The 21,273-nt window shown below is 39.5% G+C and overlaps 1 protein-coding gene across 1 annotated transcript in view; it reads left to right on the top strand.

Annotated features, from left to right (window-relative positions):
* Positions 1-5,298: 5,298 nt before the first annotated feature.
* Positions 5,299-21,273, top strand: part of ENPP3 (ectonucleotide pyrophosphatase/phosphodiesterase 3) — a 64,658-nt gene continuing 48,683 nt past the window's right edge. The window contains exons 1-6 of the mRNA XM_060029948.1: positions 5,299-5,432; positions 9,025-9,100; positions 13,072-13,194; positions 14,991-15,116; positions 18,297-18,357; positions 19,402-19,499. Coding sequence (XP_059885931.1) covers positions 5,355-5,432; positions 9,025-9,100; positions 13,072-13,194; positions 14,991-15,116; positions 18,297-18,357; positions 19,402-19,499 — 562 coding nt within the window. The 5' untranslated portion in view covers positions 5,299-5,354. The remainder of the gene's footprint in view (positions 5,433-9,024; positions 9,101-13,071; positions 13,195-14,990; positions 15,117-18,296; positions 18,358-19,401; positions 19,500-21,273) is intronic.

Below are 21,273 nucleotides of genomic sequence, written 5' to 3'. Positions count from 1 at the left end.
CAGACACAACCTTAGAAAAGTTGACTGTTCAGTAGAAGACAGTTGCCACAATTGGAGGCATCAAATCAGGTTTCTGACTTTTTGAATCATCAGAGGTAGTAATCAAGGGTTCAGGTGATGAGCTGGGGTGGGTTTCTCTGGTTAAGTACATTAGTGCCAGCCTCCAAAACTGCAGAGGGTCAGTTAGTGAATATTTTAAGCTTTGTGGGCCAAGAGGCATAACCAAAGATACTATGTAGGTGTGTGTATGAAATTAAAAATGTGTGTACTTATATAGTAAAAGGAAACAAATTTCACAAATTTTTATTGATAAAATTAAAAATAAAGTAGTAGAGCTTTTTTTTCCCCTAGGGTTGGGGGATAACCTTTTGTTTAGTTGAGGTTCAAAATTACTGTTACCTGTCTTCAATATGCATCTGTGCTGACTGGTAATGAGATTTTATGTATTTCATCTTGAGAAGTGTTTTTTCATACACGTAGGTATGCAAAATACTGATATCAGTCCACAAGCATTGATTCTACTTTACCAATCATTGTTTGGATGTCTAGTAACCCAGTCACTTTATTAGTATTTCAGTTCCAAGAACCAGGGTCCTATAGTCCATGGTGAGATTTTGCCTTGTCCTTTCCTGTATACTGCTGCCTCTTGGCCCTGGTTTTGCATTGCTAACACCAGTCCCACCTGGACAGCTTGGTCTAGGTTCAGCTCCAATATTGGATCTCCACTTGCCAAGGGCTAGCATCTGTCCTTTCTATACCACCTGCCTATCTGGTTAGCCTTTTTTCGTAATAAGCCCTCCTTGAAGTTGGCCACCTGCCCACGCATCCCTGCTCTTATGTTACTTGAGGTCTCCCTGTCCTGATGGACTTTTTCTGCTGGACCTGAGCCTAATATGTACCTCACCTCCACCACCCTCAGCGTATCTAGTTTCTCTGAACTTTTCCTGTCTGGCTTGTCCAACTACCACCCAAGCTCGAGTGGGAGAACCAGCAAGGGCAGTTCTATAAGACTTAAGGAAGTTGATGTTGGCAGGCCCTTGGGGTTTTCCTGAGACATTAACAAGTGGGCTTTCTGTGATTCTAGAAAATTCCCAGAAATCTGTGGACAGGGGGACCTTGTAGAATGTAAAAAATATTTATGATTGGTGGGGGATGTAATGATAGCTGCTTTTCAGAGCCCAAGTGTTCTAAGCATTAGAATATGCAGAGTGAAGCTTTCAGAACCCAGAAGGTGGAGATTGTTCTAAAACTGAAGGGAAGAAGAATTGTGAGGCTTCCAAGTTTCAAGTAACTTAGAAAACGTAGGTTCAGATGACACAGGCAGTCTAGTCCAAAGTCTAAATTGCCGGGAAGCTGTGGATTTGGCTGGTGTCCAATGTTTAGGAGAACTGTTAAGAAATTTCTAAGACTTGAGAAACTCAAAAGAGGTTGGAGCTTAGGACTCAGGGGAATTGTTATAGCAGAAAATATGACCAGAAGCTGGGCAATGCCAACATCTCTACTGTACATACCTGTACATGTCCCAGGTAGATTGTCTGAGGTTTACTACCCTCAGGAGCTGAAGGATTAAGATATTTCTCCATTATAATATCCAACATTTATTAGCATGGAGATAATCTGAGATCACTTTGAAAATGAAGATTCTAATGTCAAGAGTCAATTAACTTGTAACAGACATAAGACTCTATCAGAGGCCTCCTGACTTCCTTACCTAACGTTTTCTTGTGTTCTCAAGGTTGAAGGGGGTTGGGGAACAAAGGTGGAAGAAGAGAGGAGGGGTGTTCTGACAGTGTGGGAGATTAAACAACTGGTTATGATAGTGTAGCCAAGTTGACATACAAAACAAACCACCACAGAGAGGTAGATAAAGCCAGGAGCACTGTGAACCAGACTCAAGGAGACTAGATAGATTGTCCTAAGTGCACATAGGCAATTAGAACCCAGAAACCAAGAAAAACTGAAGGCTTAAGTCAGATGAGTACACAGAAGCTGTAGGTCCTAGGAATCTCCTAATTTTGAGGCAAATTGCAATGTAGACTTAATCTATCTTTTATAAAATCAGTACGTCATAACACAACAATAACAACAAAATACTCTGCAGTGGGAGCCTGAAGACAGGGCAGAATCTCGTTTCTGAGAGATCGCTCACCAAGGTGATCTGGGCAGATGATCAAGTCCCTCGGGTCCTCTGGCTTTATCTGTACAGTCATCAATTTTGATTAGAATTCAGAGTGAAAGTTTGCAGAAGAGAATCCAAAAGCGCATACAGGACTCAAAGCACGTGTTTAGACTTGATTTCAGAGAGGCAGCAGTGAGTGGTGGCTTGAAGAGAGATCTTAGTTCCCTGCCCAGGAGTTGAACCTGGGTAGCCTGGATGAAAACCAGGAATCCTAGCCACTAGACCAGCAAGGGGTAGAGCCTAGAAGCAAATTTTCCCTGGCTCTTTCCCCCATTGAAAAATGCATTTCTCAAGGAGGCAAAAACTTTAAAAACAGGTACAAAGTTGATTATTAGAGACACAGCACAACAACAAGTGGGAGAGCACACAGAGAGACAGTTTGTTTAGTTAAGACGGAAGCAAGGCAGAGATACACACCAGGAGAGAAAGGGTACGGGCGTCCCCCCCAATATGGAGGAGCCCCGTAAAAGGCGGTTAAGTCATTTATACAGGTCAGTTCTTCCAGTCTTTGTCTTCCCTCTGGCCAATCGTCTTCTTTTGTCCCCTTGGCTAATTTGTCTCAGGACCCTCCCCTAGGTGCACGCGTACCCCTCAGCCAAGATGGATTTCAATGCAAAGGTATCTGCGAAGAAAAAAACAGGACATTATGGCCCGGCATCCCCTGACTTTTGAACCCCAAAGAGCCTTTCTTTGCATGTGTAGTGTCTCCCTTGCCCCAAGGAGGGGAAATACGTTACCTCTTGAGCCTTTACTCAAACAGGGTTTCTTAAGGTGTCCACAGGAGACAAAGCCTGGCTATTTATCCTCTCTCTGTTGTTACTTCCATTTCAGAGTAAACAGGAGGCTGATTGTAAATGCCTAACCTGGAGCCTACTTATCTCCTGTCTCAGGCAATGCAAACAGGAAGCTACTTGTAAGTGTCTGTCCTGAAGCCCACTTTTTCCTGCCCCATGAAATGTAAACAGGAGGCCAGTTGTAAATGCCTAGCCGGGAGCCCATCTGTCTCCTGCCTCAGATTGATCTTGGCTACATTAAAAAAATCACGTGGAAGGATACTTAAAAATACTGCCGCCTTTGCCAAAAGTCCAGAAGATTCTAATTCAATCAATGTGGAGCCTGGGCTTCAGAATTTAAAAACTTAAAATTAAAAAACTACTTTGGGTGCTTCTAAGTTTACCTGGTACAAAGAACCATTTGCCAAACGTATTCAAATATGTTTTTGTTCATTTCTGAATTTTTGAAGACCTGGTAGTTCATTGTGGTCCATGGAAAGAAGTCTGCAAGACCGTGAATTAGATTTTCTCTGAACCTTAATTCCTTCTGTTACTGCAACAAATGCAGATGCTTCCACTAGCAGGTCTGTAGGTGGAGTTGGTGAAGTGGGGGGGCATAGTGGATGGAGAAAGTGACGGGAAAGAATAGCACAAATCCTCAAAGCCACGAAAGGAAACATGGCTTTTATGCTGCAGATTTTTTCATGAAGGGAGTGCACTTCAATGACAGAAAAAGGGACGTAGCTACAATTTTCAGAAATATTCTTAATATTTATGTCATTGTATATTAGGGTAGATGCATTTCTTATTTCTTTCCATGGTCTTTAGGGTTGTAATAATTTGAATAGTGGTTTCCAAAGAATGTACTGCAGTCTACAGGATTTTTATAATCTTTACACTAAAAGAGAGTTTTCAAGCTTTATTTGATTAAATAAAGGAGGTTATCATAGGACTAATGTTCTGTTGACTTAAAAAAATGCACAACGTGAGAGTTGCCAGTTAAGTTTTATTTGGGGCAAAATGAGGACTGCGGTCTGGGAGACGGCATTGCAGATGCTTCTGAGAAACTGCTCCGAAGAGGCAAGGCGAGGAGGCAGTTTATATAGAAGTTTTGTAACAAAGGGCAGGTAGTCTGTACGTCAAAAAATTACTGTTAAAGAAAACCAGATATCTCAAGTTAAGGAATTTAGTACTCTTCTATGTATGTGAAGATGCAAGTGTCTGGGCTCACTGAAATCATTCCTTTAATATGCACCTCAGCTATCTGGGGGCCAGTATCCTGTGTTTTCATATCCTGAGTTTCCTCAGCGCTCACGGTAGGGAGTGGCTGCCGTCTGATGGCTGCTAGATGGCAGGTATTCTTTTCAGCCCTGGGTTTCCTCAGGGCTCACTGGCTCATGTTGGAGGGTTACAATCCTTGATGACTGTGACACCCTTTGTTTACTGACATGGTAGAAAATATTTCATTTATCAGTTCCGTGGAATCACACTTTGAGAATTATTGCCTTAGGGCCGTTTAAAATCGAAATGTGTAAAACCCACCATTTATTAGAACTCTCTTAGGCCACACTGCTACTAATTTAGCTTCTTTCATCAGAAATCAGTAACCCCCTCTCAGCATGAAATATATGTATCATGACACCAATCTCGTCTATGTAAATAAGAAAGGATCCCATTTAATTAGTTAGTGAAAATTACCTTGGATTTGGGGCTATAGAAGACTTGGGTTCCAGTTCCACTTCTGGCATCTAGTAAATGTGACTTGGGACAAGTAAGTCACATAATTCAAATAATCAGAGCCTTACGTTACTCATCTTACAAAATAGGGATACAGTGTTTGTAAGGGATTCTGTTATGTTTGACTTGAGATAACGCATGTGAAAACATGTCAAAGTGTGAATACTCTAAAATGCAAGTCATAATTATCACATGATTAATACTTTATACAGATTTGGCAGAGTTGGAGTTTTTATATGGATAAAGCACATGGTTAATATGTTAGTTTTCAACAGTGACAGGAAGTTTATATAAATGTAGAAACTTTCTAGAATTTTGGTAACAAGGTGTTTTGTTTGGGGTTATTTTTAAAGAAAATCAATGATCATTGTATTAAAATTTGATTATTATATTATTCTTGTTACATATATTTTGATTAGTATTTAGTAGAAACTATAAGGAGAGAAAGAACAGTTGTCTACAATGTACTAGAAATGAACTTTTATCTCTCGACACTGTTATTTTTTCCTCTCTTGATTGCCCAATCACTAAAGAGCTGTGCTCTTCCCAAACATTTAAAAGTCAGTTACAGCCCCGTAATTCATACAGTTTCTCTTTGCCAGACTAGAAAAACGAAGGAGTTCTACCATTTTCTGGTAGAACAGGTTTATACAGCTAACAGAACAATGGATTCTACTCTGGGTTTATCAACGGAAGAACCTGTTATGAGAAACACTGTTAAGAAGTACAAAATAATTTGTATTGTAAGTACATTTTAACATTTTTGTCTCTGTAGCTTTGTGACTAATGGTAGGGGTATGACTCCCCGATTGTATTTGTTTGTGTTGCTATTTGAATGTAAAGTTTTAAGTAATTGTGTTCAGTTTTATCCCTTATGACAACTCTAAAGCAAAGTGAATCACATTTTGCAAATAAGAAATTTGAGTAACAACAAATTAATATTTGATCAATCTAAAAGGTTGGGATCTGTGGCAGAACATTTAGCAGCACTGATTTTACCATGATTATAATTATATTTATCTCCCAAGTCACCATTTTTAATTTATTTTGCATGAATATTTTAAGACAAGAGAGTGAGGAATTAAAATCACTGTGTCTTCTATTCTTTGTTGGACTCTTGATTTTATCCTATTTTACTTCACTCCTAGAGGTGGTCTCTTTTTCCTATTTTCTCTTTCTTGTTCCCTTACATGGTAAGATCTTCCCTGTCCTAAAACAACAACAACAATAACAAAACAAAAACAAAAAACTTTCCTTGACTTTATTACATTCTCTTTTCCTTTTACCATCAAACTTTCAGCTCTAGCCATTGTCTCAATTTTCTCACCACCCAACCATTTTTTGTTCTCTAGCTTTGCTTTTACTGTACTCAAGTCACCTCCTCAAAAGTCAGCCCTTCTCCCCTATCCTTCTCCTGCTGAGTCTCCTAACAATAATACACAGATATTGTGGAGCAGTTTCTCATTTTGAATTCTTCTCTCCCCTTGCTTTCATGATGGCATTGACATTCCCATTTTTATCATTCTCCTTACCTGCTTTATTGGCTGATTTATCTTTCTTCTCATTATGCATTTCACCAAACCCTATCTAAAGATCCTTTCTTTAGGAAATCTCACCTTCTTTAATGGTTTTAAGAGCATATTCTCCACCAAGAATTCCAAGTCGGCCACTAGTTCTGACCTGTTGCTGAGTGTCTACCACACCATTCCAAGTGCCTGCTTGCTGGCTCATCAATCCAGCACCTTCCTTGTAGCTAAAACCATTTGCATAGTTTTCTCACACCTATACTGCTGCAGTTTTCTCTTAAATTCCCTACTTTTCTTCTTTTTTCTTTCTTTCTTTTTTTTTTTTTTTGCGGTATGCGGGCCTCTCACTGTTGTGGCCTCTCCCGTTGAGGAGCACGGGCTCCGGACGCGCAGGCTCAGCGGCCATGGCTCACGGGCCCAGCTGCTCCGCGGCATGTGGGATCTTCCCGGACCGGGGCAAGAACCCGTGTCCCCTGTCTGGGCAGGCGGACTCTCAAACACTGCGCCACCAGGGAAGCCCAATTCCCTACTTTTCTTAATGTCATTGCCATTCTCTCTGTCACGCAAGCATTGTTTGGAGGAGTAAATGAAACAGTGTGTATATGTATTGAGCTCAGTGACTATAACAAAGGAAACTCTCAAGATATTCTATTTATTTATTGTTCTGGGAACTTTGGCATTCTCTTTTAGCTCTTATGCCATTTACTATATTTATCCTACCTTATTAATTCAGGGAATTATCAACTCCTCGGGAGCAAAGTCTGTTCATCGTTTATTTCCCTTCGTTGTATCCTTTTAGTGGGTTGTTAGTACACGTAAACAGAAGCTCAATAGTTTAAAATCATAGCTTCAAAGTTACCCTATTGTTTCTAAATTTTAGTACAAGTTTTATTTAAAATTTTTTAATGTACCTATTGTGTTTCTAGCATTCTTTTTTCAGCCAAGCTAAAGCCAAATGTTGGTTTCTCAGTGATTTCTGGAGCCCAAAGCACTCCCCTCTCCATTTTGTAGATAGCATAAGATAGTTTAAGATATATTTGCACCTTAATATCAGGAAGCTTATTCAGAATTACATACTTAGAGTCAATGATTATACAACATTGAAAATGAACCTTTTTATCCTTGAGGAGATTACAGAATAATGCGAGAGCAAGTCATAAATATATGGAACAAGTACAAAATCACTAAGAAATAGACATGAAGATTTAACATTAAAAAGTTTTAAAGCATCCTAAGGACAGCTAGGTGTTGTCTATTGTTCCAGCAAGTTTGAATGGCCAAAGGACCAAAAATAAGATGTAAACTGAGATATAGCCGAAATGTAAATCTATGACACATGAGGTTTACCATAGGAGAGTTTCCCAGTGCTTTGTTGCTTTGTAGCGTTAGTAGCCTTAGTCAGCTGTGGCTCTTGAGCATCATAATAAGGGAAAAAGTGCTAATGATGTTATTTAATAACTGTTTATGTTTACTTTGCCCTCTCCATCCTCTCCACTGAATGAATACCTGCTGGAAGGTCACTGACCCTTGGGGTAATTTTGAGTCTTCATGTAAAAATTGTTTTCACAGTATTTTAACCATATTTTCCCAATCACTGAATTCACTTCTATTGTAAAAATTAGATATGTTAATTTCCAGATGATTTTTCAGAAGGAAAACAGACAAAATCTATAGTTTATGTAGGGTTTTTATTATCTAAGCAAATTTTGATGTTTTTTTTTCTTTTATAAAAGCGATTTTTAAAAAAGAAACATAACAAAGTTTATTTGTATTGTAAAATACTTGGAGTAATCTGTGTACCTGTTGCATTTGTATTCTTTATGGTGATACATATTATTTAAGCTCTGTCATCCAGTATGCTTATCATTGGACTTAATGGATAGGGAAAGAGGTCAGTGGGAAGAATTCTCTTTAATTTATATCACAGTTTAACTTCAGTAATAGTATAAAGTCCATTACACTGAAGAGCTTTGTCAGTAGTAGTGATAATGAATGACATACACAATCTTTGGTCCCATGACTTCCTGGTTACCCCTAAAACATTTGTTTGCACTGCAGATCAAAGCAGATAATTTGCTAGTTAATTATTTGGACATTTTATATATATATATATATATATATATATATATATTTATTTATTTATTTTTGCGGTACGCGGACCTCTCAGTGTTGTGGCCTCTCCCGTTGCGGAGCACAGGCTCCGGACGCGCAGGGGCCATGGCTCACGGGCCCAGCTGCTCCGCGGCATGTGGGATCTTCCCAGACCGGGGCACGAAACCGTGTCCCCTGCATCGGCAGGCAGACTCTCAACCACTGTGCCACCAGGGAAGCCCTGGACATTATATTTTTATATGTTAAATATTCTCATTATTCTCTGATGGTCAGAGTGGGAGAGAAAAACCCTGCTTCCTGGGAATGAGGTAGTTAACGATTTCACAGTTTTGGAATGCTTTTAAATAAATGATCTCCAAACATGTATCTAGTTAAGAAAGGAAAATGGGCAAAGGTAAATGGCCCCTTGGTTTCATTTGTACTTTAACTCAATTTTGGGTTAAACTAACTAGGACTAACGTATTTGAATTTGAAGATCTGTAATAAATGGTATTTTAACATTCTTCCCAAACCTTTCTTACTTAATGCCTGAAAATAATCAGGCATTAAATAAAATTCTGTCCCCTTATCATTGTTGGATCTGGTAATGCGAAAAGCTAGCAGGCTGTGCTCCCTTAACAATCACCAAGGGAGGGCAGTTGTCTGGGTCTTTGTATATTTTAACAAAATGGTAAATGTCACATTTTTTTGTTAATAGGTTCTTCTCACTTTGTTGGTGGCTGTGTCACTTGCGTTAGGCCTGGTGGCTGGACTCAGGCAACATGAAGAGCAAGGTACTCCCCTCAACATTTTCTCAGAAACTTTCCTTCTTTCTTCTTTCTCCTCCCCTTCCCTGTTATATAACCTGGACTCGCCTCCTTTCTAGGCTAGGCTAGGCTCCCCTTTCTCCCATGCCCCACTTGTCAGGAGCCCACATCTGTGGTTAGCACTCTCCACTGCCGCTTCTGGACTTTCTTCTTTGACCTCATCTCCCTGCTTCTTTGAGATTCATATCATTCCAGTATTTGCCCCTTTTCCTCACTTTCATAGAGGACTTTGGTAACTGAATCAAAGATTCCTTCTCTCCCAGCTCCTACTCTAATCATTAATATCCTATGATAAACTTGACTTCGAAAGTCTTAGTTGCTTCACTCCCATGACTTCCTACCACCACTTTTGTACCTTGATATCACGTTAGTGTTACCCCATCCCAGAAATAGCACCATTTCTTGGTTAGGCAGTGCCACTTTCCTGAAATGTAGTGCACAATGAAAGCTTCACATTTTTTTTCTCATAAGAAGCAAAGAAAAAATAGGAGGTCTGTGGCTTAAAGTATCAAAACACCTCCCATCCCTTTTGCCATATTGCATTAGTATGAACAGTAAATAAACCATTTGCAAGCGATTCAATAAAAAGCACTTTCTATAATCTTACTATGTATTGTTTTGACACTTTTACTAAGGGAAAGTATGAGGTCAAGTGTTAGATAATTTATTCTCCTTTTTTATCTCCTTTTTTATATGATTAACTTCTAATTTGACTCCAATGGGGAAAGTCTTCTTCAGTGGGAGACTCTTGGTGAGGTTAACTGGCAATTTTCCAATTATGTTTTCACTTAGTAATTTACAAACACTCAGTACCCCTGCTGTAACATGGGAACACAGTGGAACTGAAAAGATGGGCATTGGCTGTAAAATTACTCTTTTCTTGGTCACTTGGCTGTTGTGTTTCTGAGCTGCAGTACCAGTCCTAGATCTAGCAAATGTTGGCAGGTCATTTTGGTGGTACTATTCTGACGTTAGTGTGCACAGGTGGGCATCATTTCTTGGTTATTTCATCCCACAAATCACATAAACTAATTGCAAAAGGCATATGGTAATCTCTGAGCAAAATCTCCAATTATTCCAGTTCTTTCCCTCCTTTCCTTACGTTAGTACAGCTACTGACTGGCTCCCTAGTCATTGTTCCTTATTCTCTTCCTTTCATCTCAGTCTATCAGGGCTTGTGTGGCATCACTCTCCTCTCCCTCCCACCCAGGGGATTGGTGTTTAACGCCAGCTTCTTTTTGCCAGCATCCTAACATAGTCACCCCCTCATTCTTCCACCACAACTGTTTCCTAAACCCCAACCCTTGATCATCTTCACCATTCTCTGCTCCAATTAGCCTACTTTTCATAGGCAATATATATTTTTTCTAGTGTGAGTTTTTAAACAAGTTTTTCTAGTTTGAGTGACAAATTTCTCATTTTATGTGCACATCCTTTTTACCTGTTCTTCAACAATTGAGCACTAACACTGTGCTAGGCACTATTCTAATTACTGGGGATATAGTGATAAAGGAAACAGACAAAAATCCTTCAAAGGGTTTACATTCTAGCATGGAAGACAGATAATTAAAATTGAGCAATATATATATATATATATATATAATATGAAGGGAAAGTGCTAAGGAATAAGTAAAACTGAAAAGGGGAACATGAAATATTGAGTCAGGGTGGGTGGGGTGTGCGTAATGACTTTTGAGTAAAGAGCTAAAGGAAGTGAGGAAGAAACAAGGATATTTTGGAAAAGAACATTCCAGGCAAGAGAAAATAGCAAGTGCAAAGGCCTAAGGCAGGAGCTTATCTGGCATATGTTCTATTTAAAGAATAACAGGAGATCAGTGAGCTAGAGCTAAGAGGCCCAGAGGGAGGGTAGTCATAAAATGAGATCAGCCAAAGAGGAGTTGATCACAGAGGGGTTGGTAGGTCAAAATACGGCTTTTGGCTTTCATTCTGAGTGTGATGGGGAGTGATTGGAGGTTTTGAGCAGAGGAATGACATGACATGCTGTGGTTTGCTTTTCAACATGATCGCTCAGGCTGCTGTGTTATGAATAAATGGCAGAGCGAAACCAGGAGAAATAGAGAGACCAATTAGAAAATTATTGCAATAATATAGACAAGCCGTATGTCTTGGACCAGGGTGGTAGCATTGTAACTGATGAAAAGTACTTGGATTCTGGAGATCTTTTTTTGTAATAGATAGATTTTATCAACAGATTGGTTATGGAGTGAGAAACAGAGAAGTCAAGAATGACCTCAAGATTTTCAGCATGAACATCAGAAAATATGGCATTTCCATAATTCAGATGGGGAAGGCTATAGAAGGAGCTGGTTTGGGAAGAATAATCAGGAACTCAGTTTTGGATATGTTAAATTTGAAATACCTACTAGATGTCCAAGTAGAAAAGTCAAAAAGTAGTTGTATATAAAAGACTGGCTTTTGGGGGAAGTTCTGGCTGGACATGCAACATGGTGGTTACCAGCATCATACATGGGCTTTAAAGCAATGTGACCAGGGTATGCCAACCTTAAAGGACTGGAAGATGAAGGGAGGAGAACACAGAAGACTAGGAAGGAGGGTCAGGAATGTGGGAAGAAAGCCAGGTGATTGTTTTGTCCTGAAGTTCAAGTGCGGAAAATGTTTCAAAGGAGTGAATGTAAAAATGTAAAGACGTTTTATGTAAATGGCATATAAACTTTTCCCCTTACTTTCTCACAGGACTTTGTAACTATCTAATTACAATGCATGCACTTATTGTTATATACCTATCTACTTAATACATAGTGCTCTTTGGTGTGTATCCAACATGCCATTTGACCTATGCCCTCTCCCAGAGTTGCTTTTAGGAAATTTGATATCATTCTGACTTGTGATCCTGTACACATTTCTCCTGATCTATCTCTGGGAGCTTTCCAGATCTCTTTATCCCTATTGATCCCTTGGTGTGAGTTTTGCTGTGAAATTTGGTGAGCACCTTTGACATAATAATGTTTACTCTTCAACTCTGGGAAATTTTATTATGATTTCTTTAATAATATCATTTCCATTTTCTTTGTTTTCACTTTTCAGTAGTACCTCCCTGTTTCAAGGTCAACTAAGTAGTAGCCTTAATTATATCTGCAAAGTTCCTCTGCCATGTAAGGCAGTATATTCACAGTCTCGAGGATTAGGGGATGGAATCTTCTTGAAAACCATAATTCTGCCTACCACACCCCTCTACTGAGTTTTCCATTACTGCTCTCACGTTTTTATTTCTAAGAGCACCCTGAACGTGATTTCCCTTTTTAAAATTATAGTTTACTTTCTTATTTAATGGATGCAATTTCTTTTCTGAGCATCTCAATATCAGTTGTGTGTTTGTGTGTGCGTTATCGTGTGTGTGTTTAACTCTTCTGCTCCTTGCAATATTTCCTCTTCAAAAGTTTTTCTTTTTTTCTTGTTTGTTTTGGTTTTTCATGTGGATGCTATCCTCAAAGGTCTGGTAATCATCTGTTCACATTTAAGAGTAAGACTTGTTCATCTTTTTTTCTCATTATGGCCATCCTCCATGTCTGCTGTCTCTGTGATGAAAGCAACTCCTCCCAATTTCTTCCAAATTTTGAGCCTTCTATTCTGTAGTGGGAGGTGGGGTGGGTAGCTGCTGCTTCATATGCAGACTTTCAACCAATTCCACTACATTTAGCCTCTGCTTGTCCCTCCTACCCTCTCCTTATGGCCCCTGGTGTATCTGAGTCTGGGACCTCTCTGGAGTCCTGGGGAAAAATCACTCATTATGTATTACTCATTATTTATCACTTTGCACTGATGAGTCATACAGTGCAATAAAAATTATCTAATTGTCTGTCCTAGTCTGTGCTGGGTACTTCTTGGGCTTGCACCCTCAAGCTATGAGACTTCGGATAACTTCTAAGCACAGATTTCCTTATTCTTTCACTCTACAGGCAGCTGCAGGAAAAAATGCTTTGATGCTTCACATAGAGGACTGGAGGGCTGCCGGTGTGACGTGCAATGTAAAGGCCGAGGCGACTGCTGCTGGGACTTTGAAGACACCTGTGTGGGACCAAGTACGAATCCTGAGAGCAAGTTTATTAGCATGTTGGTTGTGCTATCTAATGATCGCACATTTGCCTGAGCATTTGCATGCAAATGCGAATGCTCACTTTGTGTATTAGTTTGCTCAGGCTGCCATAACAAAGTCCCACGAACTGGGTGGCTTAAACAACAGAAATTCATTTTCTCACAGTTCTGGAAACTAGAAGTCCAAGATCTAGGTTTGGCAGGGTTGGTTCCTTCTGAGGCTGTGAGGGAGAATCTGTTCCATGCTTCTCTCCTAGCTTTTGGCGGGTCTCCAGCCATCTTGCGTGTTCCTCCACTTGTGGCAGACGTAACTCAAAGCTCTGCCTTCGTCTGCAGATGGCCTTCTCCCCACGTCCTCACAGTCTTCCCTCTGGGTGTGTCCACGTCTGAATTTCCTCTTGTTGTAAGAAGAATACCAGTCATACTGGATTGGGGTCCACTCTAATGACCTGATTTTAACTTGGTTATCTGCAAAATCCTTTTCTAAATAAGGGCCCATTCACAGTCATGTTGAAGTTAAGACTTCAACATTTTAGGGGAGGGACACAATTCAGCCCATTACACCTTGTATTCAGGATCTAGTATAATCCTGACCCCCCTTTCAGTACTAAAGATAGAACCCACACTTTATTTAGTTGAGGTTGAGGAATAACAGTCTCCAGTAGATGAAATGTTGTCAAATTACACAAGTTTCAAGGGAGTTTTCTCATGGCTTTTCATCTTATTTAGTCTCATTTTTAGTGGTTCTCAAATTTCAGGATGCATAAGACTCCACTGGAAAGCTGGTGATCCTTAGCGATTCTGATGCCAGCGGTCCACAGAACACAACTTGAGAAACACTGTTCTTGAGGCAGAAGAGACAGTTTGCAATATTTAATTTTCTAAGAAATCAAGGAGGTGGTGGGGGGAGGTGTCTAGTGGTTCGAGGAGAGAAGATTAGGACAGTACAGCTCCTTAAATTATGCTCTCTGAAAAGGGCAAGAAGGAGGGTATAGCCTAGTATGGATAAGATCTGTACTCCTTTTAATTCATCTCCAGAACTCTTTTCTTTCTAAGTACATAGTATATAATTGAGAATGAAGAATTCTGTGCATGACTGAAACACACAGCTGTCACCTAGCCAATGCATTTGTCTGAGCACAGGGGCTGATGTTGATTCTAGTCACTGTTTCCTGCAGGTGGCCCTAGGAAGCAGCCTCAGTCCAGCCTCTTGCTGTTGTTAGCACTGGGATTTATTGAAACTGATCTCACATTAAGTGCCTAGCCTGGGCAAATATCAGAGGCATGGTGGGGAGCTGATCTACCTTTCTTTCACTCTCAGCTTGGAGGTACCCTGCCTGCCTACATTCTTACAGACCTGACCATGTTCCTGTTACTTCTGTTGTCACTGCCACTTCCTTGTTGTCTGTCCTTAGATAAGGCTGGGCAGGCTGCTCTTAGGTGGCAACAGTCACTCAAGGTTAGTAGTTCTTTACCATTGGAAGTTCCTACCCTTGGGTGGGAATAGGACAGGTGTTCAGAGTTTCTCCAGACTCAGAGGTCTACCTGATAGGTAGACCAGAGCTGCAGCTTATAAAGCTACATTTCTCTCTGCCACCCATGCCAAACGAAGAAAAGTGGTGGATTGCCCCTTATTCGTATTATGAATTTTCATTTATGAATGAGGATAAACCAAGAATTTGACCATAGGATAATACAAGAAGAAATGCATGGAATTTGTATTTTTGTTATTGGATGCTTAAATTAAGTTGTATGCTCAAAACCGAATTGTGTAATTTTCCAGCTCGAATATGGACGTGCAATAAATTTCGTTGTGGGGAGACCAGACTGGAATCCAGCCTTTGCTCTTGTTCAGATGACTGTTTACAGAAGAAAGACTGCTGTGCTGACTATAAGAGTGTTTGCCAAGGTAAGCAGGTGTTGACCCATTTGCCTGCGTGAGTTCAGTGACCCTAGAGCTGGCCTAGGCTGCAGACATTAAATCAAGTCCAAGAATTTTTAGCCACGCTACGTGGAAGAAAAGACCCAATGTGTTTACTGTGGGAAGAAATGGGTTTTGTGCACGATAGAGGAAGGGAGCTCAGAGCAAAGATATTATAGAAGAGAAGAGAAAAGTTAACATTCCACATGTTCTGTAAAGCAAGGTCTTTTTCAGTCCAATGACTATGCTAGACATTCTTGTGGTTTGAGACACTGGACGGCAGATCCTAAAGTTAAAACATCACAGAAGAGATTCTCTGGCCTGAATAGCAGTTAGTTAAATGACTGATTTCGGACTGGCAGGGAGGTAATGCAGAGAGCCAAGGTTAGAATCCAGGTTATTCAATGCCTGATTTCACCTGCTTTGCCCTTTATAAGTGATGTAGATTTTTAAAAAAAATCACCAATCCCTCTGCACATCTGATGAGACTTAGGAAAAACGTCATATACACATAGCAACAAGATTGCTTCAAGCTATCAACCCCTTTTTCCTAACACCACACCCAGTAGAGCTAACTAACTTACATGTGTAATATTTTTAGACAAAAAAAGAGATTAAGGTGAATTTTGATTTTTTTAAATAAGAGGAAAATGTTATAGTAGAAACATTATTAAGTATAGTCCCTCAGTAAAAAATAGGCTTTACACTAATAGATGAATCAGTTTTTATGCAAAATATAACTGAAAATCCACTAAAAGGGGCAACCAGAAAGGAAAGTAAAAGCCTGAAATGGTAAGTCTGTTTTTAAATAATAATTGATATTTAATAGTGAATATCGTGTCATTAAAAATCCCCCTAAATTCACAAAGGCAAGTGTAGTTTGCAGTTTGCTTATTTCTCTAATAAGTTCATTGAGCACAGTGCCTCTGAGCTTTGTGGTCTCCTGCCTTCTGCCCTAATTTTATAACTCTTTTTTTTTTTTTTTTTGCGGTATGCGGGCCTCTCACTGTCGTGGCCTCTCCCGTTGCGGAGCACAGGCTCCGGACGCGCAGGCTCAGCGGCCATGGCTCACGGGCCCAGCTGCTCTGCGGCATGTGGGGTCTTCCCAGACCGGGGCACGAACCCATGTCCCCTGCATCGGCAGGCGGACTCTCAACCACTGCGCCACCAGGGAAGCCCTAACTTTTATATTTTAAGTTCAGAATTTTCAAAAGAAATATGATGAATTTCTAACATATGGAAAGAATAGTGTGTTTAACCATATGTCAATCACCTTGCTTCAGTAGTGATCAACTCATGACCAGTCTTGTCTCATACCAATACAGTATGAATGTTAAGCTGGCTCAGAGGATCGAAGAGATTAGAACTGAGAGAATGTTGGAATAAAATCACTAAAGATGTAACTTGTGGTGGGACACAAATGATTTGCTTTGCTACAGGACAATTTATCTGCTATCAGATAAGAATCAGTTACACTGCTATTAGTTTTCTACCAATTAACTCCTACCCTTACTAAGTTGTAAAATGAATAAGTGGTAAAGAATAAGCTAGATAAAGATATATACTCCTAGGTAACTAGATAATCCATAGGTGGGCTTTTTGAATAATTCCCAGCATGACATTAAAATGAAGTTTAATGATCAGTCCTCCTTTTGCTTATTTTCAAGCTTTGGGGTTTTTTTCTTAATAAAATACCTCCAACCTCTCTTTGAACATTTTAGATTACTACAAAGCAAATCCCAAGGTTAATGTCATTCATCTATAAATATTTTCAGTCTGTATCTAAAAAAGTTGAAGATTTAACAAAATTAGAATACCATCAATATATCTAAAAATGTCTTCAATAATTATTTATTGTTAACAAATGTCCAATCTGTGTTCAGATTTTTTTGTTTTATAATATTAAAAAAATATTTGTTTGAAGTAGGATCCAAACAGATTCCATACATTGCAACTGGCTGATATATTTCAAGTCGTTTAAAAGTGGGTTCTCCCTTCCTTTTTCCACCCCATGCAATTTACATGTTGGATAAATGGAGTCACTAGTCCTGTAGAATTTTCCAGTCTGGGTTTTGCAGATTGCATCCTCTGTGACTTAAACAGTTTGTCATCCCCTATTTTTCCTGCAAATTGGTAGTTAGAACTAGAGGACTGTTCAGATTCAGGTGTTTATCTTTCTTTCTTTCTCTATCTATCTATCTATCTATCTATCTATCTATCTATCTATCTATCCACCTGTTTACCATGTACCCTTCACAGGTAGTGGTGTTACTTCCATCAAGAGGAACATCTTGTCTGCTTGTCTCTTTTTTGGTCATGTTAGCCATTGATGATCATTGCCTAGATCCATTAGGGGTTGCAAATGATGACATTCATATTCTATCATTTCTACTTCATTAACTAGTGGGAATGTTTTATAAACAGAAACATCCATGGAGTGATGGAGTGTAATTTTTTAGTTACATGGAGTGTAATTTTTTATTTACAATCTTAAAAATTTGTTTGTTTGATTTTCCCCATTTGATGTTAATATCAATTATTCTCATTGGGGCTTCCCTGGTGGCGCAGTGGTTGAGAGTCCGCCTGCGGATGCAGGGGACACGGGTTCGTGCCCCGGTCCGGGAAGATCCCACATGCCGCGGAGCAGCTGGGCCCGTGAGCCATGGCCACTGAGCCTGCGTGTCCGGAGCCTGTGCTCTGCAACGGGAGAAGCCACAACAGTGAGAGGCCCGCATACCGCAAAAAAAAAAAAAAAAAAAAAAAAAAATTATTCTCATTGGCTATTTCTCTTTTTTTTATGCTTTCATTTTTCTTTAGATTGTATACCTATATTTATTAAACTCATTTTTCCTAGCAGTTGGGAAAACACTGTCCTTGAGGGAAAAAACATTATTTAAAAAAGAAAAAAGAAATTGTCCCTTTCCAGTTAAAGGAATTCCCTTTATTTTCTTGGTAAAGATGGGTTTCCTGGTATTCAGTTAGTGTAGATTACTAATCTGTGCAAATCGCTAGAGGCACTGACCTTGCCAACATGTGAAGTAGCATTTAACATGTTCTAGAAGAATTTTGTCATTGCAGTAACATGAATTAAGTCGTTTGGAAAGAGCATGTCCGTTGAACATTGGTTTCTCTTTTCTTATCTAAAGATTTTGATCTTATGCTTTTCAGGAGATACCTCATGGGTTGAAGAAGAGTGTGGCACAGCCCAGCAGCCCCAGTGCCCAGAAGGGTGAGAAGGAAACGGACATGTTTATTCTCCTTTAACAGATGGCACGCAGGAATGTAGCTGAGAGGCAGGGTGGAATTTCTCCCACTCTTTACATCTTAGAACAAAACAGTTAACAAAAGATTAGATTCCTTGTGGCTTCCAACTCATAACATACTTTGGTTTGCTTTATTGTTTAAAAAGCATTTTTACATTAAGTTATTATATTCATATTTTACAACGACTTAAAAAATGGTTGAAATATTTGTACTAACATCCCAAGGTCCTACGATCAGGATTAGAATTTAGATCTAAATGACTCCAGCCAGGACATCCCAAAGCTGGGATTTTGAAATGTCTCTAATATAAAATCTCATTTCTGGTGATGTTTTATTAGTGCTCTGCTTGCACGCTGCTGACTTCTACCGTAAAACTACAAATAATTAGCTCCATGTATACCTGCCCCTGTAAAATACTACATTTATTTGAGGTGAGGCAATGATACTAATGTGCCATGTTGTAATGATTCCAAAGTGCTGGGTGTGTGGGTTGGGACTGAGTTTTGAGAGGTTGAATAACTGCTCAGTTAAACAGCTCATAAAGAATGAAGCAGAGAATCAAACTTGTCTTTCTGAGGCCAATCCCTTTTTCTCCACAGTGCACTGCCTGGTCATTGTAGAGACCTACAATGGGCTAGAGAAATTTCATATATGGTATACCTGGGTGTCACCGATAGCCAGTGCCAAGGAGCAAACAGAAATAAAGTTAGCTAACATTATTTAAACTCTAGAACTCAAAGGGTGGTAGATCTCCAAGTTGAAAGACCCAGATAAGTTATGTAACACCTTTTAAAAAATACTGTACATTTTTACTATGGATTAATAACATACTGGACATACTGATTGTAAAGGGAAATAATTTTTAAAAAGAGAAAGGAAAACTTGACTTAGAACTATTTCTGGCTGTATTTTCTTAGTGTTTTCTAATTTAGAGAATTATAAGTAGTACAGAAAAGTGTCTTTTTTAAAAAATCAAAATAATGGACAAATTCTTATTTTCCATTTTCAGATTTGACCTGCCACCAGTTATTTTGTTTTCCATGGATGGATTTAGAGCTGAATATTTACAGACATGGGGTTCTCTAATACCAAATATCAATAAACTGAGTAAGTCTCCTCTAATCAGGGACATGCAGATGATAGACACCTAGTTAGTTAATGTCTAGATTAACTAACACTTTTCTTTCTGACCTTTAATGCTAGCGGTTTGTCTTAGTTCTGGGTCCTCTCAAGAGTTTGATGCGTTTACTACACAACAGCTATTTTCATCCTTCTTGGCTCCTCCTTCCTTCTTCTGCAGCGTGTTTATCTTTTTGTTTGTTTATTTTGATTCGTTTTATATTTGAATATAGCTTCTGCTCTGTGAAAATCTGTTCATAGATACTCTCTCAAAATTGGCATTTGTCAGCCCTGGGTTCTGGGTCTCAGCAAGGTAGATATGACCAGTAAGGATGGGAACCTGAAGGAGCCTGAGCAGACTGGACAGAATCAGCAGATACCAAGGCTCCAGTAAGTGAAAAGTCCAGTATCTCTGTCCAGTTCTGGAATCAAAGTGCCTGGAACCTGGCTCCACCACTTACTAGCTCTGAGACCTTCGGCAAGTTTACTTGCACGGTTGGTGCCCTAGTCTCTTCATCTGTAAAATGGTCACTTACCACCTCATAGAAATACTGTGAGACCATGGACATAGTGTACATTGGATGATTTTCAGTTATTACTGTAATTATTATTTTTATTGGCATCTTTATCATGATGTACTTCTGAGTTAGGGTACTTGGACTTCACACAGTTTTATAAAGTCAATAATAAAGAAGAATGGAGAACCCGAGGACACAAAGTTAAGCAGTATCAGAGGGTTGGCTCTAGGGCGCATCGTCTTCACTGCCCTTCAGTTCCTCTCTTACTTCCCCCTTCTACCAGGCCCTCTTTTACCTCCATGGTCCTGAAAATTTCTGACAATTTTACTGGTTTCCTCTTTTTATTTTTCTCCAAATTGTTAAAAACTAGCTTTTGACTTTGAGTAAGGTGATCACCTTTTCTGGGCCTCAGTTTCCTCATTTGTAAAATGAGAGGATTAGACCTAATGATTTCTACTACTAATCCCAGCACTAAAATTCCTTGACTGTAGAAAGATCAATTACTTCCCCCCTACAGCATAAGGGACTTTGTCTCTTCAGGTTCTCCTACGCTCTCTGAGGTAGATCTTTAGCAAAGAGATTTAGATGTTGGGCCTCTGACAGAACTGGCTCCAAATTCAGGATTTGTCACTTACTGCTGAGTTACTTTAGCCTGAAAAGCCATTAACAACTCTCAGTTTCTATTTCCTTATCTGCATTTCCCTTGGTAGTCTGGATATCAAATCCTGTGTCCAAAAGGGAATTTATCTAGCCAGGCTGAACTGGACCCCTTTAGAAGTGGAATTATTTTATTTGCTCATCCCCTTGAGAGTTGGAAAGGACACCAGTGAAATATTGGGCCATTAAGAACCTTCCTTTCTAAGGTTTAAAATATTTTTTAAGTCATTTGTACAACATCTCGATCCTTTAATGTGTGAAGCCATAACTAATTAGGTCTACCAAGGCAAAATGGGCTCTTCATTTCTAGGAGGTCCAATTAAGAGTAGATGTGTTAAAAGATTTAGGATTAGGACCTCCCAAGAATGGTAGGGTTGAGGTGAGGTATGTGACAGCAGGCATCACTTTAAGGAAGTCTAGAACCTCATCTCTAGTGTCTTATCAAGCTGCCTGGAAACTGAGCATGGACTAATACCACAGTGCAGTGAGTTATATCAGTGACTACCAAGGGGTCATGGACTCTAGTGAGAACATGAGGTTGTTGTCTTGTCCTAACGTGGGTGCGAGCAGACAAAGAAGGGCCGGGA

Source organism: Delphinus delphis, chromosome 14 (genome assembly GCF_949987515.2).
Source record: "Delphinus delphis chromosome 14, mDelDel1.2, whole genome shotgun sequence".
NCBI lineage: Eukaryota > Metazoa > Chordata > Mammalia > Artiodactyla > Delphinidae > Delphinus > Delphinus delphis.
The sequence above is the reverse complement of the archived record's forward strand: the minus strand, read 5'-3'. Positions and strand labels throughout refer to the sequence as shown.